The following is a 17,629-nucleotide window of genomic DNA, read 5'->3' on the forward strand; positions in this document are numbered from 1 at the left end:
TTTCTTTAACTCAAAGCTTTAGCAGAAGAGCTAGCTCCTTTACATACAAAATTTTTAATAAACATATTAGTCTCCTTATTTTGGTTTGGTTAAAAGTAATATAAGGGCTAAAATAAATTTTTAACATTCAAAATTTTAAACTCTTACACATGCCTATACAACACAGCATGGACCTGAAAAATAGCCTTAACAGCAATTACCAGGGTAGATGTAGTGTAATCCGCTCCTGGAGAATTAGCTGCACTAAACTATGTTTTTCACAAAAATAAGATTGTTTATTAGTACTTTATAAGGAGGATGGGAGCTTTTTTCATGCAGCGGCTTGGAAATGAAGATTAATTTGTAATAATTATTTGTAATAACTTACATGTAATAATTATACTTATAAATTTATTACAAGCCACAAAACAGACTCCAAACCTGCACGTCTGCAGAGGAAATGACTCAAGCTTGCTCACTACACTCCACAATCTATTCTTATCCATGCATATCTATTAACAGTCCCAGCAGAAAACTGCATTTTCTTACCCACATATACCTTTGATGTGTTCCACAGGTAAGACTTCTGTATGGGAAGGCAGAATATTTCACCATCTGCCAGTCGGAAAGCAGAAAAGATTGTCCAGAGCAGCTGCCTACTTACCAGTGACCTGGTCAACCAGAATACGAGAAGTAATAATGCGTCCGTATTGTGAAAAAAGTTGTTCCAACTCCTTCTGTGTCATTGTTTTCGGAAGTCCACTGACGTACAAATTTGCATCTCTGATAGAAGCTGAACTTGGGCGAGCATAGGAAACCTGGAAGAGAGCAATGAAACGTATATGCACACTCAGTGACCTCCCTTCTCAAACGCAAAAACTGCCTCAAGTTAGTTAGCAGCTTCTGCATTAGAAGTACACAACAAACACTGAAGTGCAAGCAAGTCCAGAGTGAACTGTTTCATTTCTGGAGAAATTCTCAACAAATGAGAAACGCCATTCCCTTGCATGGAGAGAAGACAGTATTTACCCCTAGCTTTGTAAGTGTTCAAAACAGACCAATGGTGCACATAGCAGAGTACTACTCATGGTAATAAGTTATCCTTGAGGGGGGAAATCCCCCTAAACTAGGAATTTAGGCTCAATCAGAAGACCAAGCTTAAAGATTCTAAATTCACCTGACACATCTGTGTGAACTGTTTTTGCACGTCTCCCATCTCGGGGGTTGGGGGTGATGGTACAAAGTTTCTGAAGAATTTATTATAAGTACTTCCTTTTGATTTATTCGAAAATAGCTATCGTCCTTAAATTGCAAGAAGTTGAAGCATGAATGAACTGTACCTCCCGTTATCCTTTGCCTACTGTCTTCTTGTCCACAAATCTCTTTAATCTTGATTTTCAAAAGGTCTTAAGTCTGTCTATTGGTTTATTGACTTTACCTGCCATTTTAGGTACCCTTTCAAAAAGCTTCCCATCTTTGCGATATAGTGTCCAAATTTCTACCTGGATGGAAGACACAACAAGTCCATGTGTATTTATCATCAACACTCTTTACATGAACTCCAGGAGGAAAGGAGCTGTATCTGTCTCTCTTATCACTGTATCTTAGCACATCACACGTGCTAGAATATCTGCTGAGTAAAGCCAGGATAGTACCCCATTGATCCCGTAGGTCCACAACAGTTTGCAAGGCACACGGCATTCAAGGAGAGTTCATCACGTCATCTAGATCTTGCCCAAACTGTGACCAATAGCTCTGTGCCTATAACCTATCTCTGCCAATTTTAAGTTAGTGCTGAGTCTCATGTGCTATTTTGACCTCATTTCCTTTAGTTTAACTGTAAGCTCTTCTGAACTGACTACTAGGACAGGACCTTCACAGTATACCCCATCTGCCAGACCATTCATAAAAATGGCCAATGAGTCTACTCCTGGGCTTGATTTGGTGGAGTACCATGACAAGATAACTTCTGCCTGTTCATTGTAGCCATTAGTATCCACCTTTAATCTGGCTCACTGCTTACTGCAAAACAAAATTAAAAAAATACCTTTTCAAGTTAAACAGTTTTTGATATTTGGTATGAAACACCAAATATTTTCTCCATGATTTCAATTATGTCCACAGTTCTCTGTGTTATCACTATTTTTTTCTTTCCAGAAAAAAAGACAGGTTTTATAAAGGTCTTGCTCTCTTTCACCCCAATCCCCACAGTGTTAACATTTAATACTCTTACCCTTTATTCAACAAGTTTGCTCAATAACAAGTGAAACTATACCTGCTGTTCCAAAAGCTGTATTTGGAAGTCACATTAGCACTGTCTTATACTACAGACACAGGTAATTTGGAATAGTGGTGGAGAAAAGATAGATAACTATTCACATACTACTCCTTTTTTCTTTATGCCTAAATACTTAAGAACAATGAAGATTCGAGAACTTAAATATAAGTGAAAATTAAGAAATGAAAGAAATTTCCCAAGTGCTCAAAATAATTCAAATGGCGTCTAATCTTGGGACTGCTAAAAACTGATAAAAACAAAGCAAATTAACTATATGTGCATTCAGTGATGTGAATACACGAACATCCAATTTCTTTTCTAAAATACAATCCTTCATTACCTGGGTAAGCTAAAAATCCCACCACTCAGACACTCTTAGAATCTAGGACTCTAAGGCTTTATTTCAGTGGCAGGGAGCTCTCACCAAGTCAGCTGTTAGTCTGCTCCAGACTGTGTGACTGAAGTGTTCCCCTTATAAAGAGCCACTTCCCATGGGCAACAGAATAGGCACCTACACATGCTCAGAGTTAGGAGGTTTACTTCCAATGACTGATGAAGCAGGCAGCCTCAACACAAGCTCAAGCAAAGGTGACACCTCTCTAACCAATATGCCTGGGCTCAAAACCAGGTTTAATTCATTAAGGGCTCTTGAATTTGAACAAATTTTACCTTCTTTGTATGGTTAATAGGAATAATAAAATAATCTCTAATCCACCTAAACTGTTATTAGCACAGAGCCTAAAAACTTAGGTGACTACACTATATTTACCTCTACATGCATCTGAGAATGTAGGTAAAGACCTCAACCATTACAGTTGAGAGCAACCTGAGTCCCTTACTGTGTTCCAGAATAATTTACTCACGCAGTGACATTCACTGCTTTGTGCATTTCAGAGGAGTGTGGGTGGAGTGTTTTAAAAGTTATCCTAAAATATATTTAGGAAAACGGGTTTATATTTAGTGCTTATGTAAAAGCTTTGAAAACATACTTGGGTCAGTTATGTTATCTGCATTTTTTTTTTTTCTTTCAGTGTCTGGTCTTCAGTTCACATTGCTTCTTTAATTCCCAACCTGTATTGACTATATTTTCTTATTTTCTGTATTCTCGATGCTCTGGCATTTGTGGCCTTGATCCTGGAGAGACTGCCCCTCCCAGGAATAGCTAATTCTAGAGATAGTAAGTGACCCCCCCCCCCCCGTGAGGTACCTCTGATACACAAACCAGTCAATCCAGAGACCACACCCCCAACTCCTTTATCAAATCCTCACATCAAGCCAATATTCCTCCTGCTCTAAATCAGCTTAGGGCCAGGTAACTTACAATCAGGAACCACCCCTATAGACCAGAGCCCTCCAAAACTACTCAAACTACCCAACGCCAAACCTACTCAGTGTACCTGTCCTGCCTTGTCCTTAGCTTTCCACTAGGACCCAACAAAAGCTCTGGGCCATGCTCTGCCCTCTCCCCTCTGCCTCCTAGCCATCCCTGGTGCTTGCCCATGTGGCCTTGCATGGAACGTTGTGCCTGCTGTTTCTAGAGATCTGTTAAGTATAAACTTCTTCCTTCATAACAATCATTTATGTGTCTGTATGTAAGGTAAGACACCTGATTAAAACAAATCCCAGGTACATTTTTAGAACACAGCTACATTAAAAGGGCTCCAAGAACCAATAACAAACCTGCTCAAAATATTGTTTTTCAGTAACTTTGTCAAAGAACTGGTTCCTATCACCACAGGCAGGGTGATTGATTGTATAGAAGCTCATGGTGGTAACAATATTTCCATTTAACTTACAATTAGGGGCTTATGGGACTTCATCATTTGCAAAGCATTTTCAGATACAGTATTTTGTTTGTGCCTCACCACAACCCTGTGAAGGCACACATTCGTATTTTATAGCTGAGGAAACAGATATAGACAAGGTAAGTAAAATTCCTAAGGTTATACACAAGTGTTGAACTCTGGCTTAAAATTCTGATCTTCTGAACCCACGTCCTTGTCTCCTTTGTCCGGTTTTCATGCCACAATACCACATTACAGTAACTAGCTCATCAGTGCACTTGTTCTGAGAGTTTGAAAAATTAAATTAATCTTGATTGTTTCTTAAGCACACACACACAGTGAAACTGAGGAGGACAGACAGTAGAATAGGATGGCACCAAAAATTACGGTTAAGTCAAGTTATTTTATTTTCCCATTAATATTTTTTAAAGCAACTTTTCCCAAGAAACGATGAGTGGCCACTAATTGCAATTAACTGGAAAAACTACACATCATAATAAGAATTCTGAAATTAGTTTTATTACTAAGTTTTAGAATTCCATTAAATGAGCATCGTACCACCACTCCCCCTTGCCCACTTCCAGGAAATAAAGATGAAGGAAGGGCAACTTCTCTCCTCCCAGATCAATGTGCTATGTCTCCCCTCTATATGTTTATTGTTTCTTGGAATTAAAGCAGCCCCCCCCCCATCAAGGATATCACTGTCAGCAACATCCTCCCTTCCAGGAAACGGAAAGTATTTCTTCCTCTTCTTCTACCTCAAAGGATTATAAATAGAAAACATACTTAGACCAAAGTAGGCAGAAGACTTGCAATAGGATATGGACTTGTATTTTACTTTGGAGATTCAAATCAGTTTCCAGACCAAATTTTCTATCTGGCAATTATCAGCAATTCTTGACTCTGATTTTTCTGTGGGTCTGGAGCTCAAACTGGTGCCTGGCTTTAATACTTACCTAGAGAACTACTCTTGCGCTACCTGAAACCTCAAAGTGTTAAGTCTATCTTTGTGGTTCTTCAAGACTAAAATAAAACCCTATGGAGAAGACCCAAGACATGGTCTTGTTTTATGGCAACTTCTTTAGTAGAAATACTTCGATAAAATTGAGTTACTTGTAGTGAGGTGGATGGACCCAGGGTTTGTCATACAGAGTGAAGTAAGTCAGAGAGAGAAGAACAAATACTGTATGCTAACACATATATATGGAATCTAAAAAAAAATAAATGGTTCTGATGAACCTAGGGGCTGGACAGGAATAAAGACCCAGACGTAGAGAATGGACTTGAAGACATGGGGAGGGGGAAGGGTAAGCTGTGACAAAGTGAGAGAGTGGCATGGACATATATACACTACCAAATGTAAAATAGATAGCTAGTGGGAAGCAGCCGCATAGCACAGGGAGATCAGCTCAGTGCTTTGTGACCACCTAGAGGGGTGGGATAGGGAGGGTAGGAGGGAGGCACAAGAGGGAGGGGATATGGGGATATGTCTACATATAGCTGATTCACTTTGTTATACAGCAGAGACTAACAGATCATTGTAAAGCAATTATACCCCAATAAAGATGTTTAAAAAAAAAAAAAGAAACACTTTGATACAATGAACCTCCAGCATATGTTCCAGTGGGGTCAAAATAGCTTCTTCTTTCACCAAGTGAGAGCTGTTCTCCAATCTACATTCACCGGATTAATAGATAGGTTTGGAGTTTACATTTTCACTGCCATTTAAACAGGTAAATATTTAATGCCTGAGGAGCAAGGTTATGAAATATCAAAACTACTAAGTGAAGGATCTAATTTAAGAGGCAGCCAGAGAGTCTTCAATTTAAATATTTAAAGATGATACAGAAAGTACAACACTGAATACCAATCTACTCCAAAGATAGCAATTTAAAACTCAGGTTTATTCTGGAATTCCTCACAACCCTACAAGTGATATAATAAACAAAGACAAGCAGTGCTGAGATTACTTGAAGGGAAAAGGATGGGAGACAATCGGAAGTACCAGACAAATAAATGCTCTAGCCAATGGCTTCTCAAACTGTTCTGTACAAATGAGATCAGACTGGACAAAACAGAGATAAAAACAGAGTTATCAAAGTAATCAGGTCTTGAAAATGGAATAGTTTGAGACACAGTATGTTCCTTGCAATTAAAACCTCATTTCTTCATCAGCAACTAAAACTAATTATACATTAAACCTTCAAGGACAAGTAACACATATACTAAGAATGGGCTATCAAAACACAAGTTAATCAAAATACACAGAACTAAAAGAAATGAAAATATCTTATGGAAAGAATTGGTACTTCATGTACATAGTAAAGTTTAAAATCCCTGCACATCACTTTATCAGCAGTCCATCTAAATGCTTTTGTCCAAAAATACAACTGCTCTCAATTCTCTCTGCTTCATCAATGATCAGTGACAGTGAACATTAATACCAACAGATTAAAGTGATAAGGACTATAAATGAACAAAGCAATCTCTTCTTTATTAAACTAAGGACATCTGAAAAATCTCCCACTGGCAAGATCACCATTGAACAACTTCTATCACTTGTCAATTACTGACCCAGGACTACAAACATTAAACCTGAAAATTAGATACTTGCCACTTCAGACTTTTTTTTTGAAAAGCTCCATTCAATCTCTTCAGCTGAAAGAAGTGGACAAGGTCATAGTTATGCCTATTTAAACTGAGAGTTAATTGCTGCTCATATCAAAAAACGGAGTCTTGATGGGACTGAGGAAAATGATACTATCGCTAAATAAAAATTAGCTCCAGCTCTGGCAGGCAGTAGCAAAGGTCTTGTGAAAGCATCAAGGCTTTACAGGCAGGGAGCTATATTGGACCCTCCAAGAGAGCTCAGAAACACACAGAAAGATGTGCCCTCTAACCACAATTCAGGCCACAGACCTCAAAACCCACCAAAAGGAAGCAATGTCCTTTGATCTACTTCTAAACGCAAAACCCTACCAGGAACAGGTCTCAAACACACATCAAGACATACACATATCCGTCCAAGACTAGGTTTTGCAGAGGACAAGCATGTTTCACAGAGGGCTGCAAATGAGTAGACTTGAGAGAACAAAGCATACAGAAGTCAGTCCATAAGAAATTAAAGATTCCCTCTAGCAAAGGTGCTGGAGATAAAAGGAATAATCATACCTAACAGGAAGACTTAGTAAAGGTACTGTAGATTAGAGCAGTTGCCTTTAAGAGGTATTCCAAGAATACAGAATACTGCATCCATGGAAAACACACACGGAACCTCAAATTTTACTGAGACTGGGTTGGTTGAATGCTTTCAGTCTATATCAAGATTGTCTTGATTCAAATGAGAAGTTCAGAGATACCACAAAATACATTTGATAGGGTTATTCTGTGCTTAAAATCTCTCAGGGACTCCCTAATGCTTTAAGATTAATTTCAAGTTTCTTAGTCATTATACTCAGGGTACTGACTAGCTTCTCTATATAAACACATACAACCTTCAGTAGTTTCCCAAAGCTTCCTGCTCTCACTTCCCTGTGTTAGTGTAAGATGCTCTTTCCAGTCATCTAAATTTTCGTCACTTCAAGACTCTGCTTGGGCATCACCTAGTTTCTAAAGTCAACTCTCATCCATCCTCTCCACTCTAGTCTGAGCTGGGTACCCCTTACCTGTGCCCACACTGCATTGTATGCCTTGTTCTCTTAAATACTGAAGAAACGAAGATGTACTCATCTGTTACTGTGTCTTGTGAGTGGCTTAACTGCTTGAAATATGAAACCTTGTCTTTATCCTCTTTGTTCACCCTAGTACCTACCAAACATATATTGTAATGAGGATGATTTATCATCACACACTTATTGAGGAGACTTTATTTTTGAAATCTTGTCTAGAAAGTTAGGAGAGGCCACAATCTGCTAATATACCAAAAATCCTATGTGATGGTACTTTCTGAATATACTTGACTGTAGATTCCACTAAACATTAAAAAAAAAAAATGAAGTCTCATTTTGTAAACTGGGGATTCAAATCTCAAGAGGCAATAAAACCTTAAACACAGTTATATGTTGCAGGGGTGGGGGGTGTCGTAATTTTGGAGCAAAAATACAGATATCATTTAGTCCAAACTCTTTGTATTTAGAAAAAAAGGGAAACTTCATACTTGTCCAAAGACACAGAGCAAAAGAGTTGGGTGTAGAATACCAGAGTCTTGACTCTTTGTCAAGGGGTTTTCCATTACACCACTGGCTGCAACACACAGTCTGAAACGATGCAAATTTCTAGAGAAATGATCAGACATTTATAAGGAGATACTAGAAAAGATATGCGAGAAGGAAAGAACCTTAATTTTGCCAAATGTTTTCTTATACATAAGGAAATCTGAAATACATCAAATGAGTCTTTCCCTTAGGACAGTTACTGTATTTCTCCTACTAGTAGTGCCTGAGAATTATTTAGGAGATTTATGAGATATTTGAGAAAAATCTAATAGGGGTGAGGGGAGTTGAAGAGAAAAAAATAAATCAAACTAAGAATCCTGAGACTGGAACTTCCCTAGCAGTCCAGTGGTTAAGAATCCGCACTTCCACAGCAGGGGGCGTGGATTCGATCCCTGGTCAGGGAACTAAGATCTCATGCAGTGCACTTCGTGGCCAAAAAAAGAATCCTGAGGCTAACACGCTTTACCTTCTTTTTTTAAAAGAATCACGTACCATTTAAGATAAAGGGAAAACAGCAACTGGATGTTTTACACCAGAGGGACTTTCCCAGTTTCACATCATTTCCAAGTTTTAGTGCAACATCATTAAATAAAATTCAAGGCAGGTGATTCTTATATCCAACTTAAAGGTGAAGCTAAGAATAAGTGATCATATATGACACTGTTAAAAACAATACTAAAACTACTAAAGACCCATAGGAAAACAAAAGTATGCTGGTTGTGAAATCTGTATGACACAACTAATCATAAACGGAGGACTTGACAGATTAGATTTCCCTTTTCACACATCTTAAACACCCTCTGAAAAATTACCTTAAGCAGAGTTTATTAAATGTTACCCAAAACAGTTTCATCCATGTGCATCAATTAAATGAGGGTCCAAATAGGCTGTCATGACAGGCATCTTTATTTTTTATTAAACTATCATAGTTGGCAGGTATCTGTCCTTTTATTGTTGCTTCTGCTTTGGCTGTAGTACACAGTTGGTTCAGCAAGGACTCTCATGCTGGTAAAAGCAAACAGGAAGTCCATGGTAAAGATATTCTTGAAATGCAACTTGGAGAGGCCACAAATACCTTCCAAATTCCTCAAGATCTTTGCACGCAAAGAATTTACCAAAAAATAAAACACAAGTAGAGCGATGGTAGTGGATATGACATCTGAATGCAGTGTGTGGTTAAATCATATCCACTACTGCAGTGGTGGTGGATTAGTCATTCCAAGGTCTAAGCAGGAATCCGTCAATTAAAGTGTTCCGTATTCCATTTCCAATCCCATACCTTCACTTAGCTCATTAAAATTTTAGAAAGTGATTTCAGTAAAGTGGCATGGAAAAAAAAAATAGATGGGAGTTTCAGCTGTAACCACCGAAGAATCCATTCCTGCTTTGTCTATATTAAGTTGTTTTCAATAGTGGTTAAGAAAGCAGATTCCCTTACTTTTAATATCTAAAGTGAGAAATGAGCCTCTTTCTTTGGCCACATAATCTTTAGAAACGTCAAGTAACATGAATAATGAATAGGCTGGAATTGAGGCAAACACGAGTTAGTTTAGTACTAGGTCAAAAAACTTACGGCAAAAGAGAATGCACTATTACTGGTGAAATTCGGGCCACAAGAGATCATATTTTGAACTAGTGGCCTGAAACTGGTGCTTGCACTAGAACTCTCCAAAGTTACAAGGGAGTAAGATCATAGGGCACGGAGTCTCACAGAACTAAGTTCAGGTCTTGGCTTTGTCACCAGTTATATAACTTGGGAATAATTTCCTTAGGTCCTTTGAAGCGGGTATTTCTTTATTTGTAATTTGATGTTAATGATAGTCCTTACCTCACAGTGATTTTACAATGATTAAACAGAATGATAAAACTAAGAGCATAGAGCTGGAGAACAATAATAATGTTTTCATCATAATATAATGATTTCACATATATAAAATTATGTAACAATACAGATGATGATAGCTCCTAGTATTTATTAAGTGCTTACCATGTGCCAGGTACTGTCCTGGGTATGTTACATTTATTAATTCAATTGATCCTCATAACCAGGGTATTAATTGGTTATTATTATCAGAGGCACCAATTTATGGAAGAAAAAAACTCAAATATTACCAGTATCTCTGAGGTTTGGCACAAGGAAGATGTATGTACTTTAACAGAAAAACAGTTCAAAGATTAAGTAAAGCTTCTTCCAAATCTATTGCAGTTATTATCAAAACTCTCATTACAATAAAATTTGTAATTACAATATTACAAAACAAGTATTTTTTAAGAGAAGAGCAGATGAGTAGGTTGGAAAGCCTGAGCCTGGCTGAAACAAAGCATGATGGAAAGACCATCCTACTGTCATACACAGGGTCAACATCCAGTATCTTTTTTTTTTTGGCTGCACCGTGCCACTTGTGGGATCTTAGTTCCCCAACCGGAGGGATCGAACCCAGGCCCTCGGCAGTAAAAGTGTGGAGTCCTAACCACTGGACTGCCAGGGAATTCCCATCTAGCATCTTTAAATGGGCTGATAAGAAAAGCCAACAATTTCTCCAAAGAAACTGCCACATATCAAATCCTCCTACTTCTTCACTCCCTCTCAGAGGTCTCTTAGAGCTTAATGTGAAATGCAGAATGAGAAACAGAATACTTTTTTGGTAGACAGTAGTAGACACAATAAATGGACTTCATGAAATAGAGCCTAACATCAAGTTAGATTAGGGTTACATGAATGTTTCTGAATATGGGATGGTTACAAGAGTCACCAAGAAACCAGGGCCTAATGACTCAATGTGAATTCACACTATGAAAAAACACTAAGAATCCTACACTAGCAGGGAGAATTGTAAATTTTTCATTTTAGACACTTTCACTAAATATACTCTGAGGACGTTAGAGAGATTTAGAGAAGGGAAATTTCAGTACTTAGGACTCAATACCCAGATGTGCTTGGGCTTCTCCAACACTAGCAGAGCAGCAGACTGCCTCAGAGCCTCCCTGCTGCCCCCAAGTAACTGGGAGCACTGCAATTCACTTACAACGCTTTTACAGTATTAGGCTTTAAGCTCCTAAAGGGTTGAAACTTATTCTTATACATAGTCATCCCTCAGTATCCAAAGAGCCCCTGTGGGTACCAAAATCCACAGATGCTCAAGGTCCTCATATAGAACAGTGTAGTACAACAAAGAGAGTCAGCCCTCCATATCTGCAGATGTGAACCCGAGGGCTGCCTATATGTGTGTATGTATGGATAGCCCCATCTACCAAGTAAGCACTCCAATACCTGCTGAGTGAATCTATTCCACGGCCTCCTGCAGGGGCTATTTCTAAAGTACCTCTCAGACAAGATGACTAGAAGGTGTGATGCTTGTCCAAACAATCTGGCTTTTTGTGCTTCACTGGAAACAATACAAGTTAAATTGGCTTATAGAAAAATAGCCGTACTCACCCAATTCTTAGAAAGCTATTCTGCAGTAAAAGCTCTTAAGGGTTCTTTCAAGATTCTGAAACTTCATCAGACGCAATCTCCAACAAAAACCATACTATCAGGATACCTGTCACAACTTTACCCCCCAAAATAAAGTTAAAATATAATTTATGTAATATTTGAGCATCTAGCGTGTCTAAGGCACTGTCAACAGATTAAATAGCTGAGTTACAAAGTTAAACCTAAAGAAGGGACTACACGCTACATGTGATATAAGTAAACTGGAGCTGTTTAGAATAAAAGCTAATTAGTTTTTTTTTTTTTTACTGGTTGGTAACGTGTGGAAAAAGAAAAAGGTTCTCAACAGGCCAATTTTGGTAGGTTACACATTCTAGGACTTTCACATACTCCATCTAAGGTTTGAGAGAGAAAGAATATACGGAAGAGACACAGATGATAGACAACAACACAGGCTCATGTGCATTATGTAGAAAATCTCACGTAAAAAAATAACAGCTAAATCTTCATTTATTGTAGAAAAGAAAAAAAAAGCCAGTAGGTCCCTTATACACCCATCATTTGCCCGTATCTTCACTGAATCCTAACACCTAACAGGAAGCCACAGTTTCACTTTTAATTTCACTTAAATTGTGAATTTTCCCATCTTTGAGTACATAGAGCAGGTCTCCCACTCTTTCTTGTGAACAATAAATAGAAACTTCCTCATTCAGAAATTACAGACAAAAGCATAAGTTTTCTATGACGTGCTCTGAAGATGAAGATGCCTGCCCTCAGAGAGCAGACCACCGAATAGGAGAGAAAGGTAACGTGCAGCGAAAAATAAGTGCTTTGTTGGCCAAATAAAACTTGGTAAGTAATGATGGTGGTATAAGGCAGTATAGGCAGGGATGACCCAAGCAAGGCAGGAGGTAAGAGTCAGACTTGCATCTTCAAGAGTAAAGAACCCAGATGTGACAGGATAAAAATTTCTATAGGACAGTGACAACATTGGAATAGTAATGGTAGAGCCCTAAACGTCAAGGTGAAGCTTTTATAAGCAGGGGAGTAACAGGTTACAGAAATGTATATGCGTTTGTCATATACATATACAATACTGAGATAGTTTTTCCATCATAAGCTAGGTGAGGAGAATAGTCAAAAATCAGTGTGGCGGGCTTCCCTGGTGGCGCAGCAGTTGAGAGTCCGCCTGCCAATGCAGGGGACACGGGTTCGTGCCCCGGTCCGGGAAGATCCCACATGCCGTGGAGTAGCTGGGCCCATGAGCCATGGCCACTGAGCCTGCGCTCCGCAACGGGAGAGGCCACAACAGTGAGAGGCCCGCAAAAAAAAAAAAAAAAAAAAAAAAAAAAGGGCTTCCCTGGTGGCGCAGTGGTTGGGGTCCGCCTGCCGATGCAGGAGACGCGGGTTCGTGCCCCGGTCCGGGAGGATCCCGCATGCCGCGGAGCGGCTGGGCCCGTGGGCCATGGCCGCTGGGCCTGCGCGTCCGGAGCCTGTGCTCCGCAACGGGAGAGGCCACAGCAGTGGGAGGCCCGCGTACCGAAAAAACAAACAAACAAAAAAAACAAAACAACAACAACAAAAAAAAAAAAATCAGTGTGGCAATTAAAAAAAAGTTAATTTGAATACCATCTACAATAAGTTTCCTTTTGTTCTATAACTAGAAGAAAAAAACTGCTTCACTGTAATGTTACCTCAGATATCTGAGTCTTCTCTGACCTACTTATACATACTGTAATGAAATTATAATGATCCTATCTCTGTGTGTACACTAAATACTCCACAGAGAAATTTCTTCTTGGTACCATCTGTAAATATCTTAAATGAGTCTCAAAGGTCACAGTGGATCTTTTCAAAACAAGGCAGATATGTGTCTATGAACAAATGAATTAATCTGCCCCAAATTCATTCCTATAGTTCCTCTTATAAATTAGGTCTCCACTTAAAAAGGATAAATGTAAAATATGGGGCTAGGATGGATCAAATTTTTCTACCAATCATTTTTGTAGAAGGTTATTACTTGATAGAACAAGCACACTTACAGTTTTTAGATGCAAGTGTCCTCCAAAAAAGTACATGTCACATAAAGGCCTCTGTGTCTTTGGATGAGACATTCCTTCATGTGCAATATCTTTCTTCTTTCTCTCCCTGATAAATCCTATTTTGTAAAACCCTATCATCTCTGAAACCATTACAGAGGCCTCTCAACAGCTGGTGACATATCCTTTTCCATTGCACTCTGTATTCACTTACCATACATCCAAATAATGGTCACATAAAGCAAGTGCTGTCTCCCCTGCTACACAATGACATCAAGGACAAGACTACATCTTGTCACATTTTAGCACTGTTCCAACATTTAGCAAAGCTGGCTGGTACATACTAACCACTCAAAATGCCTCCAGAATTAATTACTCATAGGTGTTCCCTATCCAAGACTGTATAACCATGACTGTACAGTCTTACAATAATTTGCAATTAATTATTTTTTAATATTATGATTGATATCTTTGCCTTTAGGGTGGGGGAGAAGCAGGGGGGAAAAGCACATGTATAATGAACATAATAACTTTTAAAGCACATGACCTTCCCTACAAACTTGGAGACTGACCCACTGGTCTTGTTATAGTTCCATATAATGTAATAAGGCTGTAATAGGATGAGACTCTTTTACTAAACCTTTAATGTATGTTAAAAAATTATTCCTCAAACTTCTGAAGGAAATTTTCTAACGATCTTCCTCTTTTAAACAAAGGAGAAGATAGTTTATTTCAACAATCCCCCTTCAAACACCTGTTAGAAATATAAACAGTCTGCAATCCATACCTGTATTACAAGTATACTACAATAGCCAAGATTTATTATTGTTTTAGGGCTTGTTTTGACCCATTTGTCGGGGATCTGGTGTGTGTGTGTATGCACTTATACTCTCAAAAAAAAAAAAAATTAGGAAACCAAAATCTCTTTCAAGGGTAGACTGTCTTTGGTAAATAAGACTTGATCATCATAAGCTATACATCGATTAAAAAAAAAAAAAGAGGCAGTAACAGAAAACATTTTGGATTAGCTATGGCATTTCTTACCTCTCAAATAGGCCTAGATGGAGATTTGCGTAACAGATACGTGTGTGTGTGTGTATAAAACATACAGTAAAAGGATAATAGAAATGTTATTAAAAGCCTTCCCCAGAGCCAAAGAAAGTTTTACCTACATATATTTTGTAGACCTGACCTAAGTTATACAACTATGAAAAATGTGTTCAATAGATAATTTAAAAGGAATAACCCCTGAAATATTACTGAATGTTTTATAACTTCAAACCTACCAAGATATTTTTCTCTCAACATGATTAGACATTAGAGAATAATCATGGGGAAAGCTTTTTTAAATGAGCTGATTTGCGGGACTAATAGTCTCATTCAAAGACAATCTCTGATTCTCCAAATATCTATCAGACACCTGAGCTATATATTCCCCCAAACAGCTTTAACAGAAAGTAATTACTGTACTCCTAAAGGCTTTTGTATGACAGTTGTGAAGATTTTACGAGAGAGGGTTTTTAAGGAAAACACCAACAACCTTAACTGTACACAAAGAAGAGACTGTATATCATTCATTGCCATTCATAGAACTCCTCCAGAAATGTAAAGAGGGGAAGCAAGGAGGAGATAACCACCTTTACCTTTGTTGCAAGACAAAGTGTTCCCCTGCTTCAGATGACCTCACTTTACCTTGAGAATCCAGTTCTACGGTATTTAATTACACTGTTGGGAGCACAGAATGGTCTGGCACCATGCCCTTTCCCTGGGTCTCACTGATTGATAGCATCAATAACATTCACTGGCTGTAATTAAACCGCCAAATAGTATCCCCTTTGCCACTTGGCAGATCAATGTTCTTTAATACTCAAAGAACAAAGTACAAAGGTGAGAGAGGTGTTTTTAGCCCTCACCTTCACAGTTCATTTGACTTTGTGCTTCAGAGGAGTTTGCAGACAATGCATATTTCACAATTCCCCCAAGAACACTGGTTAATGAAGAAGAACACTAAGGAAAACCCTGCAAGTTGGTGACAAGTACTTATTAACCCATTTTTGCAAATCTGAGCAGAACAGAGACATACTAAGCCTTTGGGCAACAGTATGCACACACTACTTTCCCACAGCTTTGGGACAAAATACAGTTTATAGGTCAAAAGGTTTATACATTAAGGTAGCACACAGTAAATTTTTTTTCTTTAAATATTTTCAACATGCTATGTGTAAGAGTCCTTTATGATAAGAGCAAATTCCCATTTATTCAGACCCTGACTAGAAAGTTCAAGTATCCAGATACTAGGGAGGGTGGGTCAGGAGTGTTGCTAGAAGTTTATAAAAATGAGACAAACTTTTATTGTATTGTAAAAGCAACCTCTATAATCTAAGGATTCACAACCATCTTGGATCATAAAATTCAAGTCCTAAACTCTATACTATGAAATACCCATTGTAAATGAATGAGCCCCAGAAGAACCATGCGGCAAATTCTCCACTCTCAGAATCAAACATTAAATGATGTTTACGTACTTGTAACGCTAGAAGTATTTAATGACATTCAAATGCTCTGAAAATGAGCACACGCATCTGTGTACGAGAGACAGAGAGAATGAATGTGTGTGAGAGAAAGGGTAAGTATGACATTATATTCATTAAAATTACACCTGTTAATCACAAGCATTCCAGATAGCTTATGAGAGGACTCACAAATGAAAATCTTACTTACATATATCAATAGATTTGTTTTGAAACAAGCACCAGAGACCTATCCAAGTGTAAACTATTAAGGTCCACTAAACAATGGTTCTCAGGTCAGGCCACCACCTGCTAAGAATCACCTGTGGTGCTTGTTAAACTACAATTTCCTTGGTCTCACTCTGTAGATAATCATATTCAGTAAGTCTTGACTAGGGTCCAGAAATCTGCATTTTATCAACCAGACCACTCCAGTGATTTTGATGAACATTAAAGTTTTAGCAGTCTCTTATGTTGAGGGATTTTAAATAGGTAAAAGTCTCAAACTCTGGGGCGTGTTTGGGTTTCCTGGAGAGCTCATAAAAATTACAGATGTCAAGCCCTTCTCTTCACCATCCACCAGTGTTGGTTTCTGGATAACACAAACTCCCAGGTAGCTTGAAAGTATATGTGACTATAAATCACCAACAAATACAAAAATGCAAAAGTAAAACAAAGCCCATAAAACCCATCCAAAGGTATTTCTGAGAACCGGACCTGCTGCAAGCGGCTCAGCTGGGTTGGGGAGCCCATCAGTATAGCCAGTCTCGAAAAGGCTGCTGTGCTTGATTCTATGAGGTCAGAGCCTCTCTCAATGGCTCTGGAATCTTTCTAGGAAGGTGAACAGGGTCGTTTGGGTGGTCAGAAATGGTCAAATTTCTAAAGAGTCATTTAACAAAATTTGTGGAAACTAAAGCATTTTCTGAATTATAAGTTTCCAGGGCCAGGCAGGCACTCTGCTTGCCCTTCCTTCGGCTTACCTGTGGGTCATTTCAAGACTCATTAGCAAGCCCAGAACCTATGCAGGAAGGATTAAACTTCTCATTCCCCTGGGAGGAGGTAACCTGGTACTAATGACCCAAAAGAAAGCCTATTAGCATGATTTATTTTTTTCAAAATCTACTTCTCTATAACACAAGGTAACCAGAGCCATTTTAAAAATATCCAACAAAACTGCACCAAAGAATTAAACATTGTGACTACTTTCTTCAGAGTAAAAGTAGCTTTTTAATTCCTCCCCAACTAGACTTCTAAAATACCACTTTAATATAGAAAATGCAGACTGAAAAACAATGGAATATTCTTGATATTCTGTCTCTGAAAACAACAGGTCAACACAAGTATTTTCTACCTCTAGATGTCAAGTCAATCGTTTCACCGGAACTATGTAAC

The 17,629-nt window shown here is 38.4% G+C and overlaps 1 protein-coding gene across 10 annotated transcripts in view; it reads right to left on the reverse strand.

The window, feature by feature from the left end:
• Window positions 1-17,629, reverse strand: part of ELAVL2 (ELAV like RNA binding protein 2) — a 135,714-nt gene that overhangs the window by 13,634 nt on the left and 104,451 nt on the right. For all 10 annotated transcript variants that reach the window (XM_067744539.1, XM_067744537.1, XM_067744535.1 and 7 more), the window contains one exon: window positions 644-797. In XM_067744539.1, the coding sequence (XP_067600640.1) occupies window positions 644-797 (154 nt within the window). The remainder of the gene's footprint in view (window positions 1-643; window positions 798-17,629) is intronic.

The sequence above is a fragment of the Pseudorca crassidens genome, chromosome 7 (assembly GCF_039906515.1).
Source record: "Pseudorca crassidens isolate mPseCra1 chromosome 7, mPseCra1.hap1, whole genome shotgun sequence".
Lineage (NCBI taxonomy): Eukaryota > Metazoa > Chordata > Mammalia > Artiodactyla > Delphinidae > Pseudorca > Pseudorca crassidens.